The sequence below is a fragment of the Ambystoma mexicanum genome, chromosome 2p, assembly GCF_040938575.1.
Source record: "Ambystoma mexicanum isolate Mex_15411 chromosome 2p, UKY_AmexF1_1, whole genome shotgun sequence".
Lineage (NCBI taxonomy): Eukaryota > Metazoa > Chordata > Amphibia > Caudata > Ambystomatidae > Ambystoma > Ambystoma mexicanum.
Genome location: NC_090923.1, coordinates 1426521757 through 1426539889, shown reverse-complemented (window position 1 = coordinate 1426539889; position 18133 = coordinate 1426521757). Strand labels below are relative to the sequence as shown.

General features: G+C 42.9%; 1 protein-coding gene across 1 annotated transcript in view; it reads right to left on the bottom strand.

Moving 5' to 3' along the window:
- LOC138566067 (protein HEG-like) overlaps positions 1-18133 on the bottom strand; it is a 375817-nt gene that overhangs the window by 126894 nt on the left and 230790 nt on the right. The window contains exon 9 of the mRNA XM_069643099.1: positions 5343-5430. Within this exon, the coding sequence (XP_069499200.1) occupies positions 5343-5430 (88 nt within the window). The remainder of the gene's footprint in view (positions 1-5342; positions 5431-18133) is intronic.

The following is an 18133-nucleotide window of genomic DNA, read 5'->3' as shown; positions in this document are numbered from 1 at the left end:
TCTTTAGCCTGCCAATCCATTACAGAAAGGGGAAAGACCATATGCAAATCAGGCTTGGTCCCACTCCAAAAGGGGCAATCCAGCCCAAACTGCTAGGTCACATCTCTTCTGCAGAGACCTCTAGCATCTCCAGACATGTGTCGGCCTCATTGTGCATCATCATTGAGGAGTATCTTGGGCCTCTAGGCCCAGCAGGAAGACAATATTATGCAGCAGGCAACAGTGCTGCAAACGGCAGGATCATACTACAGACCTGGAATACATGGTGTGGCAGCAAAAAGAGTGGGGCGCTACGAGAGGAACCTGTGTGTGGCAGGGAAGCTAATAAAAGAGGGGGCCTCAGCACAGTATCAAGAGAGGCCTGCCAGAATTCTGCTGTCTTACAAAGGGTAGCAGCCATTAAGCCACTAGCGGAATGGTGCTGGCATTGAGGGACTCTGGCATTGCTATGCTAGCATATGGCAGACAATCCACCGTAAAATGGCCCCAGGTGCTGTGATGAATCCAAGGAGTTTGTCACCTCTCCCAATGGGAGAGCCACCCCTTTGGGTCTAGAGAGGTGAGCCCGCTACACTTAACACTCAGTAGGGGATATGGTAAGCAGGATCCCTCTGGAGGTGACTCCCCATTAGGAGACAGAAAGCTCACTGAGAGGGGCTTAAGTCACCATTTGTCTCCCCCAGACACTAACTCCTTGTTTGGTATGTAGGAAGTAAGGTCTATAATAACCCTATAACCCTGTTAATGGCTGGCTGTACCTCTGACCCAAACTTCACTCTGACCTCATGGGAAACACCAGAAAGATGGATGCAGGGAACATCCTTTTGGGGGTACGTTATCTAAAGAACCAATCAGGATGGAGAATCTGCAAAGCCCGCAGAGTTCAAGAACTTCCTGGCACACACAGGAGGTGTGGCCTACTGTAGTGAGAGAAAACCAGAAGCAGCGTCCTGGCCGTAGTGTGGACTTGTCGAGTGCAGCAAAGCCTAGAGGATGGTTGCCTATAACTGTCCGGCACCGCATCACGAGGAGGAACAGAGAACCTCGTAGAACCGAGGACAGGCTCAAGGGAAGAGTCACCAACTAGTCCTCACCCGGAAATACCAATAAAAAAGGGAGGCCACTTACTGAGGAGCAGTCCAGTTGAGCTGTCATGTAAGTGTCTCTGCAGAGAGAGGAATGCCAGCACGACTGCATAAGCTCACCCGTGGAGCACCGTACATCAGGCAGCATCGGGGTGGATGGCTCGGCCAGGCAGAGAACCCCCAGCCTGGCAGAGAAATACAGAAGCAAGCCCCTTGAGCAGGAAAAGGTTTGAGAAACCCCATAGTGGTTAGAGGAACAGAGACAAGCCCCCATGTGGGTAGAGAACAAAGAAACACCAGAGTGCGGAAGGCGTGAGAAAGACAAGCCTGGGAGCAGGAAGAGAGCAGATAGGGGAAGAAGAGAGAACCAAGCCCGAAGCAGGGAATGGATTGAGACACCCCAAGGTGTGGAGCGAAACAGAAACAAGACCTGGAGTGGGGAGAGACACCCCAGAGTGGGGAAGGAGAGAGAAGCATGCCCCAGAGTAGAGAAAGGACAGAGAAACCGCAAGCTAGGGAAAGGAGCAGAGACAAGAACCCAAGGGGGAGAGATTAGACGAAGTCCAGAGTGATGAAAAAAAGAGAAACAAGCCCCGTAGCTGGGAAAGAAACCCCAGGGTGGGGAGAAAGACACGAGAGAAGTACCGGAGTTGGGAGAAAACCAAGAGGCCCCAGAGTGGAGACACAGTAAGAGGAAAGAGTAGGGTAAACACAGTGAACCCCAAGAGTGGGGAGATATATAGAGACATGCCCCAGTGTGAGGAAAGAAACGAAAAAAAAGAGTGCGACAAGCCCAGTAGAGGGGAGAATACGAAAAAGCCCCAGAGTGGGGAGAGAGAGTGAGAGAAGCCCTGGTTTGGGCAAGAGAAACTAAATAACCCAGAGTGGGGAGACAGAGTGAAATGACCCAGTTTGGACGAAAGTAAAACCAAGAAAAGTCTCCCCGGAGGGAGAAAGACTGTCAGAAGCACCAGTCAAAAGGGAAATCAGAGAGGCCTGGCTGGAGCCAGAGTCGGCACTCCAGCAATGCATGAACTATATGTTTGGGTCTGTGACCATAGGCAAGGGCCTATGGAAAAGAGACACAGGGGTGGGGTCAGAGGCCAGCAGCCATCCCTCTCATTGGGCAAGTATGTCTTGGTTGTTGTATGTTTTCTATTGAGTTGTAGGGAGAGAAAGTAGGTCAGAACAGGATTTCTGGACAAAGGACTTTATTTATGTTCGCCCACCTCAACATCCTGACAAGCACCCTTTTTTACCTTCATTTATATAGAGTAGGGCTAAATAACACAGGTTTGGGGAATGATTCGTTTTGTTGAGTCGAAAGAGAGAATAAAAGGAATGCATATCATGCCTCCATGGCCACCTCCTGATTCTGATTTACCACAGTGCTCACCCACTGTGACACACAACATGGCGAGGAAGATGGGGCAGGAACAGCACACCCCTCTGCCCAGCAGATGGTATGAGACAGGAGCTATGGATAAAGTAGGGGAGAAAGGATAGCGCACGGGGCACACATTTGTCTAGGAAGCAAGATAACTGCAGCACAACACAGGTTCGAATCCCGATCATGTGCTTAGAAACCACTCCTTGGTATTATGTGCGTTATAAAGGAACAATAAAAAAGAACAATTATTTTAAAAAGTAGGGAATTGGGGCCAAAGACCACATGTTATAAAGTCTCCCAACCTGATAGAAGGTCCTGGATGAAGAGGCTGGTCCATTGATTACTAACTGGTGGTCAGGCAGGGGAGAGTCGTAGGGACACCCGTGGGCATGGGCTGCCAGCTGGGGATGCGTGGGGACCCCTTAGGCCTTGAACAATTTTGCCACAGACCTACGATGCCTGGAATTCACAAACAGGCCAAGATACATCACAGGAACAGCTTGTAGGCTAAGAGAGGGGAGTGGGGATAGGCGCTGATTTAATTCCCAATGGAAGTGCTGTGATCGCATCTGTTTATTCGCTGATTTCGACCTTTATTGGTTTCTGCGTTTTACTACCCTGTGGTTAGTGAGTACTACTGACCCTGATACTCACCAGAAGTTGTCAGGCTGCGAGCATTTGTGATCATTGCTGATGAATGCCTTGCTAGAACATGCTAAAATGTGTTTTTATTCCATTCTTTGCATTTCAACAAAGATGATAAAACATGTTGGATGTGCAGAGTTTATGTCTTTGGCAGGATCCTTTTTCATCATCTCTAACAGCACCACCAAACCTGGATAATGAACTCTGTAGCAATAAGGTTTGAAAACAACAGTCTATTTTCTCGGGAGGATAACTCAGGGGCAATGCGCTCGCCTTGAAAACAATACGATGCAGAGCAACACAGGTTCGATGCCCGGGTCTGCTTAGAAACCTCTGGGTATTAAGCGTGTAATAAATAACCACTCATAATCACCACTTTCTATTGGTATCCAGTGATAAAGTCGCCTGGGAAAAGGTCACCAGGGTCGACATTACCCCAAATTTGGACTTGCAAGAAAATTAAGCACTTCCCTCCACAATTCTAGGCATGAAGTTAGAACAGTCAATAATACCATCATAGAAAATGTGTGGGACGATTTTAGGGGCGCAGGGAAACAAATCGCCTACCTGGTGACTTTTTCCCTGGGGACATTTTCACATAGAAGCTTTCTATTGTGTTCTATTCCAGGAATAATTATTTTCAGTGCCAGTCAAAGGATTGCAGATTATCTAAAATGACAACAGTAGTTTTGGCAACAGGTCTTTGAAATTAAATCCTCCCTTCTTCAGGACAATAATACATTTCCAAACGGCGGCTCTTAGGTTCTGTGGAAATGAATTCCATCTCTCTTCTGGGCTAGAAAAGTAATGATCCTATGATTTTTTCTCTATTATGTTTTGACTGTTGCAAAAAGTAAGAAACCCATATGATTAACCAAGGACTTCTGATCCCTTAGTTAATTTATCGGCGAACCATATCAAATTTTACACTGATGCTCTTTAAGGAAATTGACCGAAAGGAGAAAAACAATTGAAACGGAGAAGCAGTCAAATCACACCCAGAAACTCCCCTGCCAGAAGGAGGGCGCTCGCGCCTCTCTTTTGAAGCACAGGGTTAGGTTAGCTAGAGCTCGATTTAAGTGTTGAAGTGTTTAGATCAGAATTTTTCCACTAATCGAGGGAGAAAGCTAACCGATGCTCGGGCTCTTTTGAGTCACTAAGGTGTTTTTCTTTATTTCGCCCTACACATTTAAGGACGAGATTTTGAATTCCACTCATACGCAGAGTGAACATAATAAAATGTGCACCAGCGCCCCGTGAGCAGCTCTTATAATTCTTTAGGGTGCTATCGACCCTCTGATCGCTTGGTCCCTGAAATCCTTTATAGATGAAGCCTTGTCAACGCAGGGGCTTGATGGTATTACTGATTTTATATGGACTATTTCTTTTATCAATGTATTTCTTGCTTGTTCATGTTTTTTAATATTGCGAAAAAGGGGATTATCACATTTTCTTGTACTGCATTGTTTTTAGGGAAATTGTATTCATTTCCTAAATAAAGCTATGAAGGAGGAAATGAACTATATTATTTGCGTCTGTATGGGTTTAGCCAACTAAAGAGTCTCCCAGCAAAGTGTTCCACTCAGCAGCTCCTTAGAACAGTATATTGCTGTATTAGAGTGACGCAGGGCAGAGCACTCTGTTGGCGTATCCTTAAATGGGGAAAAGGTCTACACTCCATCACCATGGAATAGCAACTTGATATTCCAAGACATCTGCCAATAAACATCTATTCAGTTGATTGCCCCACTGATGAAACGTATGTTGATATGTTTGCAGCTGTAGACATTGTTGTACATGCCTAAGAGTCAGATGGGACACTCCCAACACAGGGGTCTGTAACCTGAGGTTTTACTGGACTAAGAATCCCATGATTCCTCAACCTTTCCCTGTGCTGGCTAGGACTGATGGGATTTGCAGTCCCAAACCTTCCAGGTCCCATCTCCAACTGCTTTATGCATTTGATTAGGACCACTGGATTTTCACATGCCCCGGAGGAGATCCCTGCAAAAACTCCCCTTGATGCATCATGTTTTTTATGCACCTCCATTCCGGCAGAACTTGGGGTGCCTGAACATCTTTTGGGGCCCCTACCCCCAGAGACCAGGATGAGTAGGCTCTTGTATAAATCTAGGCAGCATTGGGATGCCAACCGGCCTCTACATCCATGCAGTGCAGGGAATAAGGTGTATCTTAGGGACTGGGCCAGAGGAAAGCCTTACCTTGTGCACAGGAGCAGCCCAAATACCAGTGCAAGCAGCAGGAATACACCAGCAGAGCAGGACACCAGCAGCAAGGCCAGCAGGAAAGCTGCAGGAGCAAAGAGAGGGTTAGTCTAGGATGGGAACTTGCCAGCCTAGTTTCACAGCACATTAACACAGTCTGACTAGCCTATCAGGAAAGCATTATCACAGTGTGAGTAGCCTATCAGGAAAGCATTATCACAGTCTGACTAACCTATCAGGAAAGCTTTATCACAGTCTGACTAGCCTATCAGGAAAGCATTATCACAGTCTGACTAACCTATCAGGAAAGCTTTATCACAGTCTGACTAGCCTATCAGGAAAGCTTTAACACAGTCTGACTAGCCTATCAGGAAAGCATTATCACAGTCTGACTAGCCTATCAGGAAAGCTTTATCACAGTCTGACTAGCCTATCAGGAAAGCTTTAACACAGTCTGACTAGCCTATTAGGAAAGCATTATCACAGTCTGATTAGCCTATCAGGAAAGCATTATCACAGTCTGACTAGCCTATCAGGAAAGCATTATCATAGTCTGACTAGCCTATCAGGAAAGCATTATCACAGTCTGACTAGCCTATCAGGAAAGCATTATCACAGTCTGACTAGCCTATCAGGAAAGCTTTAACACAGTCTGACGAGCCTATTAGGAAAGCTTTGTGAAATCCTAACAGTCTATGAAAGGCTGCACAGGAAGCAGCAAATTCGGTCAAATATCCAGAGAGCCTCTGCTCCAGATCTACTAGGCAAGCCTGGCATGCGACAGACTCCAACAGACTCCGACCGATACCTACAAGCCTTTCGGAGGCAATCTAACATGTGACTCAGACCCGCCACCCGTTCGGAGCTGAGCCTAGTATGTGAGTTATCTTACCACAAGGGAACAGACATGACTTCATCTGCCCGGGAACTTGAGCCTCTCTGAGACATCACCTATTTAAAATTCACTGAGCATCCCCTTACACCAGTCCCCCACGGCATGCTTACCACACTAGGCGGTTCTCTGAAGGACACTGGGCAGAACCTAGAGTGGTGCATGTATAGTTATGTGTACCAGGTGTGGGCTTTCTTCAGCCAGACTGCTGCCCCACTCCCAATCTTGGTCTAGAAAAAATCCCAAGAAGGCTCTCCAAACCCTCATTGTTAACAATGCAACTTCCTTCTTAGCACCAGTGATTAAATATGATCCTCTTGGGAACACATCAGTACTCATTTGGTTTCAAACTGCGACTGGATGACGTGTTGATCTGGGGCTTCTGGGAACTGAGCTCTAGCCCCTGTGCCCTGGGTATTACCCACGTTTGCCGAATGACAGTTTCGGTAAATTCTGCTTTTTCTGCCTTTTTTACTACTTTTTTTGCTGATAAATGATTGAAGGTACATTTGGATAACATATATTGAAGGGGGCTAAGGAGTAGAAGGGGTGTGTGTCCGGGGATTAAGGGAGTCTACCCCCCGCCCCCTGCATTTTGCATTAACAATGATTTGTCAATTTGGTGAAATGGCATTCAGCAAATCATTTTCAGTAAACCTTCAAAGTTCCTGCGCAATTACTGTGTTTTCAGCTGAGAACCCCAACACGTTTTCTCAGTTTAGGTGAGTACATGACTATTGCCTCAGCAAGTGAAACTGGGCCGCTGGGACCTGTAGTCAGTTGTGCTGCAAGCAGGGGGCGCTGCTGAGCCTTGAATTGAATCATTTTATATTTTCTTGGTGCAGGCAGAGGCTTGGCTCACTCAATGGACACCCTGGCAACGGTCACTGTTTTGTTAACCCCTCAGCCCCTCCTTATGGCAGAGAGGGTCGTTTCCATAAAGAGATCTATTTTAATAGGAGGGAAGTTTTATGCGTATTCAAGCAAAGATCCTTTTATGCGGAGCCACAAGCCTTTTTTTTTCATCTTCCTTGATTTTTTGGTCATTGGGCCTCATTATGAATCCGGCTGTAACCCTGCCGGTGCTACCTGGCAGGTTGCTGCCGGGCTCGTAACATTTTACTGGCTCCTGACCTCCCGGTGCCACCGGTAGATTATAACTCCGGCGGCCCGGGAAGTCAGGCGCCGGTAAAATATAGGTCCCCATTCCGTTAGAGTCCCCTAGGACTCTATGGGAGTGGAGACTCGGAAGCGCCGGCGTCATTGTTAACGGTGCCGGCGCTTCCGTGAGGAGTCTGCCTACCAATGGGCGCTGTGCCCGGCAGGGTCAGGCATGTCGGGCACTTAGGCCATGGCAGGCAGACACGTAGTTTTCCGGTCTGGAAACAAGGGGGCCAGTGAGCTTACCGGCACGCTTGTTTCCAGACGGGCGAACTCATACTGAGGCCCATTATTTTGTTTTAAAATGTGGTTGGTGCAGGGAACCAGCTGAAGGAGAGACCCAATGGAAGGAGAAGAAAAAGGTTACATGGGAGGACAGGAAGGAGGCAGGCATAGGTTATTCAGGTGAGGTTATGTGAGGAGAAGGAGGATCAAGAGACCAGGCAGAGGAAGGATGCAGCAGAGGAGCGTGGAGGAGAATTGTTGAAAGAGTGCACGGTGTGTGGTATTGGTTGGTGAGAGAAAGTGGTACTTGTGTGAGCAAGCTGAGTGGGAGAGATTAATAGAGAGAGAGTCTGGAATGAATGAAAAAGTGACTGAGCAAGTGAAAGGAAGGTGAGTGTGGGAGAAGGTGTCAGTGGAGTAAGAGTAGGATTATTGTGGAGAGGGGAGAGTGATAGTGTGGAGAATGGAGAGTATTGTGGACATGCGAGAGTAGTAGTAGTGGGGAGAGCAGTAGTAGAGTGGTAGCAGCGTGGAGAGTGGTGAGTAGTAGTGGTGTGCAGGCAGAGAGTAAAAGTAGTGTGATGAGAGGAAGAGTAGCAGTGGTGTGGAGCAGAGTGTGGGAGAGTAGTAGTAAGTCAGTTGGAAGGGTGGAAGAAGGTAGTAGAGAGAGAAAACACTGCTGGGATAGAAGAGAAAGTGTGAAGGAGCGACACAAGTGTTGCTGGGTGTAGTAATAGGAAGGAGGGTAGGAGGAGGAAATGGAGAGTGATAGAGAGGCATAGGCAGAGGAACATCCAGGTGCAAAACGAATAGGACCAAGTGAGGCCTGAGTGTCTGTAAGGCACGAACCCTTAGGTCATAGTTCATGGGGAAACTTAGATCATGGACTACCTAGATTGTTTCAGAGGGACTTTTGGATAGGTTAGGCACTTGTCTTTAGGAGATTACATTAAGATAGACAATGTTGTTGATAGCAGGGGCTACCGATCTCTAAAACCAACCCTGGGGTTGAGGGGTGCTGGGGTTTGGGAGGGATGGTCTGCACTAGGATAGTAAGAGAGGGAGGGACTTTAGCAAGCCCCTTGGCTATTCTGAAAATTAAAAAAACCCTGTCTTCAAAAGTTGGTGCGTTCTTGAGGCCATGTGTGACATTTTTTAAATAATTGTATGTTAGTTACCATTTGCTGCCTAGTGGTGTCTATACATTCAATGCAACAATAAAAACACTTTTTGGCAGGGCTACCATACTTTAAAAAGAAAATGGTTATGGGGCACACTCTCCCGACAGAAGGGGTGAATCCCCTGTGGATTGAGCTCCATGCATTAGAACCGAATACAATGCCTTCTGCTTCTTTCACTGCTGATCAGTCACTAGTGTTGTAGCTGCTCCAATCGACTTGCAGCTACAATTCTAATATATGCAAAAATGTGCACAGCAACTTGTATTGTCACGTGGCAAGAATGTCAGTCTAGGTACTTGCACTTCTCCTTTTTTGTCAGATCTGAAATGCCAGTTATTCAGAGACACCTATTGACTTTTTTATTATAGGCTGCGCCTAATAGATACAATGGGACAACTTGCTACCCTAGATTTAGAAATTCATTTTTTTATATTCTTATCCACATACACTATGCCCATTTCTATAGTATTTCCAACAAAAAAATATGTCTTCAAGTTTTTTGTAAAACCGTAAATTTGGTTAATCAGTTTGTTGCATAAATTGTTTTCACCGCCACATATATAATTCATATCTCATAATCTTAACCAATTGTTTCTTTAGACATATTGAACACAGTTGAACACATTGTCAATACAAATAGACCAACACATAGCCCTGGCTTCATATGCTTTATCGAAGCTGAATACATTTATAATTTAAATGTATGAAATACAATTGAACATCAGAAAAAGAGCATATAAACACATTTCAGTTGCACAGAAAAGATAGAAAGTGAGACAGCAGCAAGAAAAAAAGGAGTAAAAACAAGTTTAAATTAACTGCCTGAGATTATTATGGCAACGTTATTATATTTTGCTATCTATTTAATTTTTGTATTCTGTCCATGAAGCATGTCTTGAGTTTATTATACGAGCAAGAAAAGCAGAGAAGAAAACGCACGTTTCATTAATTGACTGAGAGTATTACAACATTTTAATATTTTGCTTTCTATTTTAAATGTGTGTACTGCCCGTGAAGCATATCTTGAGTTTATTTGTATAATTTTTTATAGTATTTTCAAATTGTGCTGATAATTCAATATTTTTATTTATTTAATCCCATTAGAAATTGTCATAATATGGTTAATTCATACATTATGCCTATGCTCCACAAGTAATTGAACCATCACGGTTAACTAGCCACAGCATAGCCATGCATATTCTTAATGGCCTTTTCCACTTAGTTACTACAAGTATTATGGAAGAGAGTCACAACATTTACAAATATCCGATTTGCAACTATCTACCATGAATAAAACACAAAGCATGTAATTATGAGAGAAATTAGTCCTATAGCGAATCATCTCTTGGAGAATTGAAGGTCAAAGACAATGCCATTGCAGACATGTTTCAAGTACATAAAGGCGGACTATGTATATTATGGATGTTTAGTCACATTAGCCTTTGTGTATTCTTTCAGGCTAGCAAAATAAAATTATTAAAACATTGAATCATATTGTAAAACGCTCAACTATAATTAAAATTCACAAAGGTGGGTTCTTCAATCTAATAACCGTTTAAAGATGTTGCTTAACTTTGATATAACAGCACTAGAAGCTTTTTGTTCCACTGTGATATATACTGAATTACGCTCAACCAATCGAACAATAGTATATTTGTTGAGAGTGGAAGTTTTTGTATTGCTACATGTGTAACTGCAATTTATAATCCCATTGAATAATTGAAAATATGGACTCCTGAGTGCCATGTGAATTAGTAAGATACTAAATTACACAAATAAACTCATGATATAGCCCATGGCGGAATTCAAATACATAATAGATAGAAAAATATTAAAACATTGTCACAATAAACTCAGGCAGGACATTTAACCTTGTTTTTTGTTTCTCCTTATTTTCTTGTTGCTCTCTCATCCCTAATCTTCGTTATGCAACTGAAATGTGTTTCAATGTTCTTTTTGTGATATGTATTTTCATTTCACAAACTTAAATCATAAATATATTCAGCCTTGATAAAGGGCATGAGCGTGAAACACGGGCCAATTGTCGGCCTATTTGATTTGGCAGTATGTTCAAAGCAAATATTTGGTTATCTGTTTATTTGTCAAATACGTATATTTCTGGGAGAGACAAGTATTTATATAATGGATTGATCATTAGTATTTACTGCTTTTTTACCAAAATCTCAAAATAAAATAGTTTTTGACAGAAATATTAAAGGACATGGTTGAGTGTATGTGGATAAGATACTAAACATTTTAACAATTCTAGGATATTTTAGGTAAATCGGGTTGGCTGAAAAAGTAGGCTATTTGATGCATTATATGCACTTTTGGTTTGCAGATCCAACCTGGGATAGAAATTCCAGGGAGGTGGACTGAATGGCTGTGGAATCTGAAATGCTCTTATTTCCCTGAGAAGGATTGGTACCCCAGTTCCCCAGATGAGCTAGAAAAATAATGTGTGTTACCAGCCCTCCAGATAAGGTGCGTATTGGACTTTTTTATGCAAAGAAATCTTGTCAATACGGCCCTTTTAATTATGTACTTATTTATTTATTTATAATTCTTATATAGCGCTACTCGGCCGTGGTCCTCAAAGCGCACAGAGAACAGAGACAAGACTTACAAACAAAGAGACCGAGGGAATGGCAGTCAGTCTATGGATCGGAAACTGTAGCACTATAGATACACATGTTTAATCTGGGTCAAGATTGAAGAAATGAGTTTTAAGTCTTTTCTCGAATTCCAGACAGGACGTGGAATGCCTGAGTTCAAACAGAAGTTCATTCCAGTACAAGGGAGCCTGTACCTCAAAAGTGGAACCCCCAAAGGTTTTTAAGTTATACCTTGGTTGAATAAGTTTTAGTGGGTTGTAAAATCGCAAATTACAACCCGCTGGGATTCCTTGCATACAGTTTACACAGGCTATTTATAGCAGCACCCCCATAAATCATGGAGTTCACTGGTGACAGCCTGGCAAGCAATAGCTTTCAAATCCACTCTTTACTTTAGAAATCCACACAATTCCTTGAAAGAAGAAACTTGGATGAGTCCTGCTCTGTTTATTTTTTAAACACTCTCCTCTGGAAATAATTCTATCAAGATAATACTTTCTGAGTAATGTAGAAGGGAGTTTGTGTTTTGTTCAATTTGTTCAACTGCCTGCATTTTGTAGGTTACAGTGTCATTAAAATTTTTTGAATCATGATCATCCTTTTCACATTGCTTTAGGACACATGTAGTATTGCGTAAATGAAAGTTGTCTTAAACTGGGACTGCATTTTTGCATAATTTTCCTCTGTTTTAATCAGCTTTAATAGAGGCAGCTCAGTTGTAGCGGCATGGGTATGTCATACTTTATTTTTCATAACGGAAGCACATCAATTGTATTTAAAGGCTTGGGGTTCTTGATGTCAAAGTTTTAGGAGAGCCTCCCAGTGAGCAGTTGTTTGGCATTTGTGAGAAGGAAAAGCATTTGGTGTTCTATATGAACATGTGTTTTTTAAGTCTTAAGATTACATGTGTTTGTGTGCATGCACATGCATGAAAGGTCACTATATTTAGTTTGTTGTCTTAGAGAGCAAGAAATAGCTGGGCATGTGGTCTGGACTTTACTTTAACTCCATTTCTGACCTGAAAACCCACCAACCACATGCCAGTATAATGGATGAAGGTAGAAGCAGTGCCGTATATATTTTCAGTGGCACAGATTGTGCTGGTACCTCACAACAGGACTGCTGTATATTCAGGCAAAGTAGCCTAATTTGTCAGCAGAGCTGAGCTGCTATGCGCACGTCATGACACAATGCCAATTATTCACAGCAAGGCTGATTGCATCATGCCCACATTTCTTAGCAGGACTGCTATATTTTGGGACAGTACCTGAATTCCTTAACAGAGCTGCTTTAATGACAAGGCACTAACATGTGTTGGCATTTTCTTCAGCGTGCTAAAGTTCTGAGTAAGAACAGTGTATGAGGTCTTCCCAACGTGATCACTACAAAATTTCGAATCCCATTACTGCAAGGTAGAAAACCTGCCATGGAAAACAATGAATTTCTCCCAATATATAGATGGGGGGTGTTGGGAGGGGTATTTAATAGAGTGTGGGATGTGGTGGGGTGGGGGGCTGCAGCAGGGGAATCATTACCCACATTAAAAATACAAAAAATCTATTTGTCAACCAAAAGGAGGCTTCCTACATTTACATAAAGCACTGGCAACTAGATCTGAGCCAATATTGAATTAATGGGAAGAAAAGTGTCTAACCATCATACATTCCTTAAAAGAAACCAATGAAACCTTAATGAACAATCCAGATAAAATCAAAAAGAAACTTTATTCATTAGATTGGTTCAATACCGAAGAGCAAAGGCGCAGGTACAATGGATATGGCAAACTATGGGAAATCAGTCAGAAACTGCATTCAATGCCGAACAATTTGAAGATATTTCCTCATTGATTCTTCCGGGATTAATTCCTACGATTCAAGTTAAATCTGATTCAAACTAAAGAAACTACATGGTCCAAAATCATACAAGCAGGGCCCCAAATTTGCTGTCTATGTAATGAAGGAAAATCTACAACATCTGATAATGGACTGTTTAACTTTTGAGAATCAAAGAGCATTGATAATGTGTGATGTCATCAAAAAATATGGATACAGACCAAAGGACATGTGGTGGAAAATGCTACTAGCCAATGAAAAAACATCAATAACCTTAGCATTGATCAGACTGTTAATCATCATAAAGAATCACCTAGCTAAATTGGACTAGAGGAAACTGTTATAGCCTACATGACATATATACAATGCTGAGGTCTCTGTATCCATCTCATGTTTTCTCGTTCTTTCTTTCTTTTTATTTTCTAAATATGAAGTTAAAACATGTGATCAAAGGTTGTCTAATGTATGACCGTAAAATCCTGTTAAATAAATAATTTTAAAAAAATGTTATATACAAGATTTCCAACCTCACAGTGAGAAATTTGGTATTTTCACGTAGATCCTTCCCACCATACTCCTCAGCAGGTGTGATGCACACTGGAAAACAGTGTGAGAAGATGGCACTGCTGTCATATACTTCAATGCCTCCTACTCGGTCTTGTGCTTTTAAGAAAACCTCTGCTTCTCCCATGTCCAATTACTGAGTCCCACTGCCAAAAATCTAGCACATTTCAAAGACTCATTATGAACCTCCTAACTAATGTAGGATACTCCAAAGAGGATGAGAGCTTTTGACAAGCCAGTTATGTCAGACAAGTCTCACATGGAACTGCCAGCGCCCTAACCCTATGTGCCTTTCTGAGTGAACAGCCTGTTGAGAAAGGTAGCTCAGTGGGTCAATAACCCTGCTGTAGAGATCATTGTGTAACATGTTAGTTCAAATCCTGTTGATAGGTGAGTAAATGCATCCGCATCAGTGGTATGTGTTTAAGATGCAGGCAACATTCAATTGTAACAGAGCTGACAGCTTTTGACTTATCAAAAGGAATACTAAATGTTAAGTGATGCAGAACACACACATTCAGTCAGGGCTGCTATACTTGTAATGGCTCTGAACAAGCACATCCCATGAGCGCTACTACACTTGTAATAGCTCAAAACACACATCTCATCTGGGCTCTTATATTTGTAATGGTAGAGCAAGGGACCTGATTTATGATTTAACTAGCTGGCATCTGTAGTAGTTCTTAACAGACTTTTAATGTCCAACTATGATAAAGATGAAGCTGGGCAGTATGCATTGTCAAGTTTCTTTACACTATTGTTTTCGAACACATTTTTAATTTTACACACACATTGCACACCGTTTTACTCTCTTGCAAAGGAGGAAACTCATTTTTACTATCTTGAAATTGGATTTACTCTCTAATTTTAAAAATTGGGAGTAAAATTCTCTCACGCCAAAATCCTACCTGGAGCACTGTGTGTTATTGAAGATTAGTTTTGTTGTTATTTTTTGTCTTTGAGATTGTAATCAAAGGAAGGGTTATATGGTTATGCTGGAGAGACATCCCGGGGCAGATTTTCATTTTGACTTTACATGTCAGTACTTTTAAAACACATGAGTGATGAGACATTGCTCTCACTTCTCAGTCTCTGCCATTCCATCTAGTAACTCATAGTGTACCGTTCACCAGCATTACTTCAGAGTAGAACACAGGTCCACCTCCAAAACTAATGGAATGCACTAGTAAAATACCCTATATAAATATTATTATTGGTGACTTCTACGCCCAGTTATGGTCGGCAAAAACAGGAATTTGTACCTCTCTGCTCAATCCCATTAGCTTTTTTTGAGAGCTAATTCTCCCCTCATCTAGCTTTGAAACATTAGTATCTTCTCCTTTTTAGCTGTATGTTAAAAAGAAGAGGTTTTGAGACTTTGAGTATTGTCAACAGCACAGCTGTTAGTGAGCATGTGTATTATTGGGAACCAAGCTCTGAATAAATCTGCATATTATCACAAACAGATTTCTGAGTGGGTCAGTATGGTTGTTCGTACATGGATAGCTGTGTGTAAAATTTGAGTATGTTTACCTCCGAGACATTCTGGGTAATTTGAAGAGAATAACTGCTTGTGTATTATTAGGACCAGTGTCTAACTATGAGCGAGTCTTTGTTTGTGCTCATGGGCAGAGCCATGAATGAATTTGGCTATCATCAAGCTCAAGCTGTATTTGATCAGGATGTCTTCAAGAAGTCAGATCAATTGGCTTTGGTTATCATCAAGAACACAGTTGTGAATGACTCTACCCATTAGAACAGAGCAATAGGGATACCATGGGTCTCATTACGGGTTGCCGCCAGACCCGAAACAAATTACTGATGCCTGGCTTGCCGGTAACACCAGGGTATTACAACCCCAGCGGTCAGGCCTGATAATTCTGTTAATCCCCATTCCCATAGAGTCCTATAGTGCTATAGGACTCTATGGGAATGGGGAACACAGAAACACAGGCACGATTAATAATGGTGCCCGTGATTCCGTTACGGTCTGCTTACCGTGGCCACTGTGCCCGGCAGAGTCCGACCTGCCGGGCACAGTGACTCCGGCAAGCAGACCTGTAGTATGCTGGTCCGGAAACAGCGGTGGTGGTACGCTTACGGGCACCGTCGTTTCCGGACCGGCATGCTTGAAATGAGGCCCCATGTTTTGATTTATTTTTCAAATACTGTTTGAAATGTCATTTCTGGGAATATAAGTATGATAGTTGCTTTGTTCTACTGCACAATATGACAATTTCATGTTCTGTGGCACAATATCTAGTGGCTATGCCTTGCCAAAATATCCTGAGAGGCATTATTCATTATCAATGTTCTACTTTTGAGCAGTATGTCTCCCCAGCCACATATTTAGTGTTGGCGGTATTTATCCTGGAACAGTATTCCTTGAAGTGGTTTTAGTTGTGCCTCATTTAAGTGGTACTTAAGCACCACTACATTTAAGCCAATGCAAATGTTAGAGATGGATAGAAATGGTGGTCGGCATAGAAGAGGCAGATATCGACTGTAGGAGTTATTTGTCTGAACATCTTTGTATTTTGGTTTGGAGGTTCTTTAGAGTGGACATATCTAACAGCTAACTGTGGTCAAACAGTGCCAAAATCATCAGCAACCAAGGTCAACTATCGCCAAACAATGGTAGACCACTGCCAACCGTAGTTGATATCACAAAATATGGTCAAATATTGCCCACCTTAGTCAACCACTACCAACCCATCACAAACCATTTTCGTTGATTACTACTATGGTTGACCTTTGGCAACAATATTCAACCTTCATCAAGCATGGGCTACCATAGCTAACCATCGCCAAATGTGGCTGGACGTCCTCAAAAATGTGCGGATCATCCTCACCCAGGCTACCTCCCTGGTCTATTTGCCGGAGACCTGGTAGGATGCCTGCTTGACCTAAGCAGCTTCCCTTGGCAAGGCCAGATCTTTTGGATTGATGACTGCTTGTATAATATACACAACATTTGCAGTGCCCACAATTGCTGTGGCTCCTTATTTCAGATGGACAAATTACAGTAAACATCATGTATTTAATAGCTTAACTGTGGGACAAAATGAGAAATAAAAGTGTAGGTGAGGCAGATGATTAAAACTACAGGCTAGTGTAAAAAAATTCAAAGTATTAGATTTCTTGGGATCCCTTTCAGATCTGTATTTAAAACAGAGTATCATAGCTCGTAGCACATCAATTTACTACTCACTACTACTCACAGAACCACTGGCAGTCCAATGGAATGTCTGGTTACTTTTCAACACTATGGGCCTCATTACACGGAAGGCGGTAAGGGTTAACGGTCACCGGTAATGCTACCGGTGACCGTTAACCCTTACCACCTTACTACGAGGTCCCTTTGCGGGATCCAACCTTAACGGCTGGTGTAGACCAGCCGTTAAAGTAGGGACCCGCAAAGGGACCTTGGTGCTAATTACGGTACCGCAATTTGCGGTACCGTAATTAGCGCCTTCCCCATTCCCATTAGGCCCTATGGGGCAAAAATGGGAATGGGGAAGGGCCATAGCGGCATGGGGAATTACCGCCCCGCCAACCTCGGAATGGGGTGGTGATTCCCCATTCCGCCATGGTGGAATCGGTAAATTACCGGCATGAACCATGGTGCTAATAGCACCATGGTTTAGCACCTACCGTGTAATGAGGCCCTAAGAGTCCAATTCGATGGAGATCATGTTCTTGCAAAATGACTATAGCATACCACGTTACCTATCAAATTGATAAAATATGCTTTACAATGCACAGTTGGGCTTCATTTCTTTGATTGCAATGCCTACAACACACTGTTTTTGCCAAAAAGGATGTTGTTCTGTCGGTTAATCAGTAGTACCAGTATTGTTCACAAGCCTATAATGTTGGCATTGTGATGCCACTGACCAGCACCCCTCTGTCGCCCAGAAAATTGTTCCAGCACCACTATCTAAAGCTGAGCATTCACACAGCTGGGCTGTGCAGGGGTTTATGCTGTGCTTAGCATAATGCCAATGTGGTTCCCATTCCTTTGCAAATTGGCCAGCAGGCATCAGGGCGCACAAAAAGAAACACACACACACACACACACATAAGACAGACATGAGTGAGGCTGTTTCAATTGAAAAGCAATGTCTTCAATCGATTGCGGAATGTGAGGAGGTTACTATCTCTTTGTAGGTCCACCAGCAGCACATTCCAGGCACTAGCTGCCTGGAAAGGAAAAAAGACCACTCCCTCTTCTTCTCTTAACCTTAGGGCAAATAAGCCGAGCGGTATTACTTGATCTCCTGTCTCTCGTGTCTCTCCTATTCCTGTTTATGCCTTC